A 7,965-nucleotide genomic window follows, 5' to 3' on the forward strand; every position below is an offset into this window, starting at 1 on the left:
TTGACAGTAAATTTACCTACCCTGAAATGCACGTGGGATTCGCATGCTGACAAACAGCCTACACACCATCCACGAAGTTGCATCATGCGCAACTGAAAAAAGAGTTCTTTTTAATTCAGTGGGATAATTCTGCTAAAGATATGATATTCCTATTACATATGAGTTCAAATTTAATACTGCAGGTCTAAAACACGAGAGGCCCACGGGCCTTATAGGTCACCCGAGTGTCGCACAACTTTCAAACAATTAAAATTGGTTCGTGTTTTAAACCAGGGGCACTGAAATTCACAACAATTTTCAAAGAGGCAGCATTGCTTAAATCATAATTATAAACTAAGCATGCTTACTCTATTTGCCCAATACCCAGATGTAGATCAGAGTAACAAAGATAATTGCACTTTCACTTTTATAACTAGTTGTGTACCTCATCCCAAAGGAACCACTGACCCTGGGGCCACATATTTCAAAACTGTGCAAATTTTATCCTAAAATGGTTGATTAATACTAAAGAACAGATTTCAAAGCATTGATTTATCCCCCCCCCCCCCCCCGACCAGGGGGCATAAATAATAACCATTTTTGCTAGATGCACATTTCTTCATCATTAATATATAAACTTGGATCATTGGCATAAAACCCAGGAGCAAAGGAAAAGATTTTCAAAGAATTAATGCATTTTCACTATATAATCAATAGAGCCCCGCCCTAATACCACAACCTCTGATTTTGGGGCCATAAAATTCACAATTTTGGTAGTGGCACTCTTGCTCATCATAACTATGTGTTTAGTTAGTTCATTTAATACCCGGAAGCAGATAAGAAGACTTTCAAAGAATAAATGCATTTTCACAATATGATCAATAGAGCCCCGCCCTAACACCAGAACCCCTGACCCTGGGGCCATGAAATTCACAATTTTGGAAGAGGCACTCTTTGGTCAACATAACTATGTGTTAAGTTAGTGCATTTAAGGTTTCGTCAAAGGTCAACATATCTTAAAAAATTATTTTAACAATAGCTCCAAAACTATTTGTGGTATAAAGTCAAAACGTTTACAGTTTATAAATATATCATTGATTGATAGATAGAAAGTATCACTTGATGACAAATATTTTTAAAAAGATGTTTTTTGAGAAAAATTGTATCAGGAAATGTGCATATTTTAAGAAAAATGCACCTGCTTTATTCTGTCTTTTTTGTGTAAACCATCATTGCAGAAATAATATGTGTTTATCATTAAAGGGCAAGTTGCACATGAATGGTCTCTGAAAGGCTGTTATTGAAAGCATGACAAGTATAAAGACAAGACCCCTATAAAATCCGCCATTTACATTATACTTTCACTTTCAAGTCTTAACATTTGGACAAAATAAACAGGGAAAACATCTTTCCAGAGGCTATCCAAGTCCAACTTGCCCTTCATTGATAAACATATTTTGTTTCTGCAATAATGGTTTTCAATAAGATCGTTGAATTAATTAGGTGTATTTTTTTTAAATATATGCATTTTTAAGAAGAATTTTTCTCAATATTTTGTCCAAGTATTTTTTTTATCAAGTGATACTTTCTATCTGTTAATCAATGAAAAATGTATAAACTGTAAAAGTTTTAACTTTATACCTCACATAGTTTTGGGGCTATTGTAGAAATAAATTTTTGGCCATGTTGGCCTTTGACGAAACCTTAATACCCAGAAGCAGAGAAGATTTTCAAAGAATAAATGCATTTTCACAATATGATCAATAGAGCCCCGCCCTAACACCAGAACCCCTGACCCTGGGGCCATAAAATTCACAATTTCGGTAGAGGCACTCTTGCTCAACATAACTATTTACTTAGTTGGTTTACTTAATAACCAAGAGCAGAGAAGAAGATTTTCAGAGAAATAATGCATTTTCACTGTAAAATCTATATAGCCCAACCCTAGCACAAAAACCACTGACCCTGGGGCCATGAATTTCACAATTTTGGTATAGGACTCAATTCTCATTACATTCATGCCAACAGTTTGCCTGCTTGATGTCCAGAAGTAAAGAAGAAGATTTTTAAAGATCGCAATAATTTTGGTTGTTTTGGCCCCACCCCTCAAGGCCCCAGGGGGAGAAGGGGACCAAAACATTCACAATTTTTGTTCCCCTTCGCCCATAAATGCTGTATACCAAATTTTGTTGAAATTGGTTCAGTGGTTTCAGAGAAGAAGCTGAAAATGTTCAAATGTTAACACACGTCGGACGACGACGGACAAAAACAGATAGCAATAGGTCACCTGAGTTACACAGGTGACCTAAAAATCTATTGTGACGTCATATTCAGTCATTGGCAAGTTTAGTTTCCATCTCAACTGAAATCAACAATTGACACCAACAGTATACAAGAGATATTTCGTATACTGCGATGGGATATTGAAAGGTCGCGATAAAGTTCATCATCCGACTCTGCTTAACTGGCATTGGTCAAAGAATTCTCTCCTCGTTCAACCACGGCCAGAATGGGAGAGGATCTTACATTTTGGCCGTGGCGTGCAACGATGCCGGGGGTAGGCCGGGGCCAAAATGGCCATTCAAAGTTTTAACATAGAAATATATAGGGAAATTCTTTAAAAATCTTCTTCTCGAGAGTATCAAAGCCATAATTGATCATATTTATATGGAAGCGTCCTCAGATAAGGTAGATTCAAGTTTGTTCAAATCATGACCCCCGGGGGTGGGGCGGAGCCACAATGGCCAATGTTTTACAGACATATATAGGAAAATTCTTTAAAAATCATCTTCTTAAGAATAAAGCAAAGCCATGACTGATCATGGGACTACTTTTGGATTTTAACCTTTCAATAATAAACCAATTTCTACTTTTTCCTAGCCACAGTGCTCAGATGAGCAATGTAGCCCTTGGGCCTCTTGTTTAGCTCTACTGGTCAGAGACCAGAAAAGCGAATGCGATAGTAATGCGTCCAGTGTCCTTCCGTCTGTCTGTCTGTCTGTAAACAATTTTTCAAAATGCTACCCCTCCTACAGTTTTGGTCTGTTCTCAATATAACTTGGCACACAAGTAGACTACACTAAGATACACAATTCTGTGTATCGGTTCTTTATTTCGATGAACAATGTTGCCGTGGTTACAAAAAAACCCCATAAATTTCTTTTGAATTTTTTTTCAAAATGCTACTCCTCCTACAGTTTTGGTCTGACTTCAATATAACTTGGCACACAAGTAGACTACACTAAGGTACATAATTCTGTGTATCGGTTTTTGATTTGGACGAACAGTGTTGACGTTGTTACTAAAAATAGAAATTTCTGTGAAATTTATTTAAAATGCTACGTCTCATACAGTTTCGGTCTGATTTCAATATAACTTGGCACACAAGCAGACTTCTCAAAGGTACATAACTCTGTGTATCGGTCTTTGATTTTGTTGAACTGTGTGGACGTGGTTACTAAAATTAGAATTTTCTGTGAAATTCTTTCGAAGTGCTACTCCTCCTACAGTTTTTTTTCTGATTTCAATATAACTTGGCACACAAATAGACTACACTAAGATATATATGTCACAGGGTGAATTATAATTAATTAATTAATATTACTAATTATCATTCATATCATTTTCATATCTTATTATGAGGCATTATTTTATAGTAACTACTGAATTCCGTCGTCACTACGGAATTTACTACGTTCATTCACTGCCTTATTCATTCATTCATTCATTCATTTATACGGGTGAGTGGTCAGTGAGAGTATTCGGGTGTGTGAGTGGTTAAACAGGTTTTTCTATGTCTACTGCGCATTCGCGCCAATACTAACTCCTCGAGCACTCCAACCTTAGACTTTGGGGAGGGAAGACGTTCTCTCTCCCCAACACAACTTTATATCTTACGATATTGTGGCAATAAGTCTAGGATTACGGTAAGAAATAATTGTTAAATATTTCTTAGTATTCAATTATTACTCAGTATCTATTTGATCATTTTATTTAACTGTAGTGATTTCTAAATTATCTAAATTCATAAGTTTAAATTATCCGCGTAAAAGTGTGAGTGAGGTGTGGAATATTAAATACATGTTTTATTATATTGCAGATCACCCTTTTTCTGATTACGTATAATATATTAAACAGTATCGAACCCAGCAGCCATATTTGTGTTCATTTTTACAACTACAATACCTAGACATAGGCTGTGACAATGGCGCCCACACGTTGGTTTTAATTATACTTTCTTCGTTGGATTGAATCGTTGGAGTTCATCATGATCATTTATTTATTCATTATATCTTCCATTTTCCTTGGCTAGCCGTATTTTCTTTTTCCACTACTAGTATACCTGTGCGCTATTTAAACCCGCTCGAGCATGACTGAACATTGGTCACCATTCACCAAACTTTTCGCCGATCATCAGCTGTTTGTATAGGGATCGACATGTGTACACCCGTCCGTTAGGCCTGCACCGCTGGAAAACGTATATATCTGGACATTCCGCGTGCCATCCAAAATTCCAGGGACTGTGACTTTTTCATAATTTATATATTTATTCTATTGACTGTTAAATTTCATTCTATTGTGTTTAACTGTTTAATATCGTATTGTCATTGTTTATTTATATACGTGAGTGAAGCGTGTGCATGTAAGAAAGTGTAAAACTTAAATAACGCAATTTAGTTCAAATTTAGTACACACTCAGGTATTACAGCGAAGTAAGTGACAAATTAACATGTCAGCATGTGCTAACATTTTCATTGCACTCTACTAACGTTCTCATTTTTTTGAGCAGAGGAAATTCGGGTGAGCAGGTGCGTGTTTGATTGACACAGTTTGAAGTCATCATTTAGATCATTCATTTCATTCATCATAGTTATTATATTGACATTGCTCATATTTGACTAACTTTATTGAATTGAATCTACATAGCTTATTTTTATAGATTTACAGGCTCCTGATACACTGTTTGCAGTATTTACAGTTCTAATATTTCAGATTACGTACGCGATACAGGTGTAGCAGTTTCAAATATTAATTACTATTTTCTTTATTACAGGTTACCAGTAATCACCAGAATTTAGACCAAAACTTACTTTTGTATTTAGTTTGTATTGAATTGTTTTAGGAGTTTAATTTATTTTAATTAGTTTCGATATTTAATGAGTAATAGTAAATTACAGAAATATTTAGATAAACCAGTAGATCAGAAGAAATTAGTTAGTCAACCAGTATTGATTAGTACAAGTTTAGGTAACTACCTGAAAAAACATTTAGATCTATTGAAAGAATATCATTTATACTTGCATTTTGAATGTAGACCTGGTGCTCGATTTACAGATTTTTACCGCTGGTTAAATTACAATTTACGTGCTCTTTTGGAACAGTACGGCCATTTGACGTTGTATATTTGGCTGGGTACATGTGACATCACAAGGAAATTTGGTAAGTTTATTTCTTTAGTTTCTGATGATTCTCAGTCTATTGTAGAGAATGTTGTTCACCATATAGATAGTTTTCATTCAATTGTCAAAGAATTTAAGGGAGTTAAACTCATATTTTTGGAAATTCCCCCTTATTCTATCGCAGAATGGAATAAAAGCAGAGGACATTGTGATCCTGATAGTTTTCTTGTTCAGGACAAAGTTTTGATCGAAATTATCAATTCCATTAATTTTCATTTAAGGGAAGTCAATGACAAATTATCTGTTTATAGTCCCAGGTATAAGCTAGATGTTTTGAAGTATAGAAAAGAGAAAGACAAATCTCAAAGAGTTTCATTGAATTTTCAATTGTATTTGGATGGAGTACATCCTGAACCAATGTTAGCCAGAGTGTGGTTAAAAAGACTTATTGAGAACATTTTTGTACATTGTTCCTAGATGTCTTAATATATACAGTGTTATTGATACATTACTGTTACACTTGGAGCAGGTATCTGTTGGCAGGGACTGACCCAATCACAGAATTCTTACCTGTTATCCAATACACTGTATCATAGATTTGTTCATGTATGTAGTATTACACTGTTGGGTTTGTGTTGGTAGGGATTGACCCAATCATACTTTTATACCTTATCAGTTGTTTTACTATTGCATGTTATATTTCTGTCATTTATTTACATAATGGCAGACTCGGGTAAGGTGGCAGACTCAGGTAAGGAAGAAATAGATAAGAAAAAGTCAGATAAGAAAGACTCAGGTAAGGAAGAATCAGGTAAGAAAAAGTCAGATAAGAAAGACTCAGGTAAGGAAGAAACAGGTAAAGAAACGACAAAGATGCCATCAGCTAAGGTAGAAACAAAGGAGGATACAGGTGCAAGTTCTTTACAGCATCACATATCTGAGGTACAAAAAGATCCAAACTACAGAGTCTTAACTAAGGAGGAGTATGATCTCTTAGTAAATGCTAGTTTAAAGCAAGGTAAAACTAGTACCCCTTTAGTTAAAACAAAGATCTCAACAATGGAAAAAGTCTTACATAGTGCAGGTAAACCAGTGCATTTTGATTTTCCAAAGACACCAGATGTCCCTCCTACCCCTACATGTACAATTAGCACCCAATACAACTTTCCAAAGTTACCAACATTTAGTGGTGCTGATGATTCCAAGCAAGGTGAGGTGAAATATGAAGTGTGGAACTTTGAGGTCAAATGTCTTCAAAATTCAGGTCAGTACCCGGAGCACATTTTATTACAGTCGGTAAGAAATTCACTGAAAGGGCTTGCCCGATCAATGTTAGTGTCTATTGGAGAAAATGCTTCTCTGAAAGATATTCTAACCAAACTTGATGGATTTTTTGGAAATGTTGCTTCAGGGGAAACTCTTATGCAATCTTTTTATAATGATATGCAAAAAGAGGGAGAATCACTTGTAGTGTATGCATCTAGATTAGAGGATACATTATCCAAAGCTATAAAATATGGCCATATAGATGCCGTTGCAAAAGACGGTATGCTTAGAAGCAAATTTTGGACTGGTTTGTACAATGTACAGTTAAAACAAAGTACAAGACATTTATTTGACTCAATTAAGAACTTTGAATATCTTCTTAGGGAAATTAGAAAAGTACAACAAGAAGAATTGTCAACACCAGTGAGAAAGACACAGAGAGCATTCCAACAGGCAGAGAGAGCAGAAACAACAGATTTACAAAAGGAACTGCAGAAACTGACATCAACGATGCAAAGGTTAGAGAGCAAAATTGACAGTAACTCTCAAAGTTTTCAACAATTAAGCAGTAAAGTAAATCAGTTAGAAAAAATGTCAAACCAACAAAGTCCAAATTTTAGTGGGTCAAGTAGAGGTAGAGCAAGAGGATTTGGTTTTCGTGGAAACTCTGGTCGAGGCTATGTCCGCGGACGAGGTCAATTTCGGGGTCAAGGTCATTTCAGTGTAAATGAAAATCAAACTCAATCAAATAATCAAGTGCCTCAAAAGAGTAACAATTCAACAAACTAGTTACCTCTTCTATTAAACGGCAGATGGGGGAGGAATCTGTAAATAAAAGCCCTAAAAAGAATTTGTTGTCAAGAATGGTGGGTCAATCAAATGAAAGTAAGATCATTTATTAATGGTGTTGAGACAAATGCTTTGATAGATACAGGTTCTATGGTTACATGCATGTCAGAAGCGTTTTACAACTCATTAAGTCATAAACCTGAACTTCATAGTATTGAAGATTTTGAGTTGAAAGTATTTAGTGCAGAGGGTAGTACTTTGCCATATTCAGGTTGTGTGGAAGTTGAATTTCAAGGTACCTTTTCTGTCAAAAGAATCATTCTATGTACCAGTCTTAGTTATGAAGGGAACAGAATACGGTAGTAAAGTCCCAATAATTGTTGGTACTAATATTATAAGACTGTGTAGAGAATATTATAAGTGCATAGAAACAACTATTCCAGATGAATGGGAATTAGCATTTACAAATTTAAGTGTTGATAGTGATATGCCTGTCAAAAGCACAAATAAATATCCCATTACTGTAGCACCA

The 7,965-nt window shown here is 35.3% G+C and overlaps 1 protein-coding gene across 2 annotated transcripts; it reads left to right on the top strand.

Annotated features, from left to right (window-relative positions):
• The first annotated feature begins 4,919 nt into the window (after positions 1-4,919).
• LOC134243067 (uncharacterized) lies at positions 4,920-7,701 on the top strand. 2 transcript variants are annotated; one of them, XM_062725284.1, is made up of 2 exons: positions 4,920-6,129; positions 6,175-7,701. In XM_062725284.1, the coding sequence occupies exons 1-2, from the start codon at positions 6,099-6,101 to the stop codon at positions 7,431-7,433; spliced, it is 1,290 nt and encodes a 429-aa protein (XP_062581268.1). In that variant the 5' UTR covers positions 4,920-6,098; the 3' UTR covers positions 7,434-7,701. The 2 variants fall into 2 exon arrangements, with proteins under 2 accessions (XP_062581268.1, XP_062581269.1); XM_062725285.1 differs by having other exon boundaries at positions 4,920-6,111.
• The last annotated feature ends 264 nt before the right edge of the window (positions 7,702-7,965 follow it).

The sequence above is a fragment of the Saccostrea cucullata genome, unplaced genomic scaffold (genome assembly GCF_032062105.1).
Source record: "Saccostrea cucullata isolate Sc308-1 unplaced genomic scaffold, CSIRO_AGI_Scuc_v1 ctg2621, whole genome shotgun sequence".
Lineage (NCBI taxonomy): Eukaryota > Metazoa > Mollusca > Bivalvia > Ostreida > Ostreidae > Saccostrea > Saccostrea cuccullata.

What these genes read in the sequence shown, in the direction of transcription:
- LOC134243067 (XM_062725284.1), top strand. Translation starts at nt 6,099, where the DNA reads ATGGCAGACTCGGGTAAGGTGGCAGACTCAG. An exon ending in GGGTAAGGTGGCAGACTCAG is followed by an intron (nt 6,130 to 6,174) that starts GTAAGGAAGAAA and finishes AGAAAGACTCAG; the next exon opens with GTAAGGAAGAATCAGGTAAG.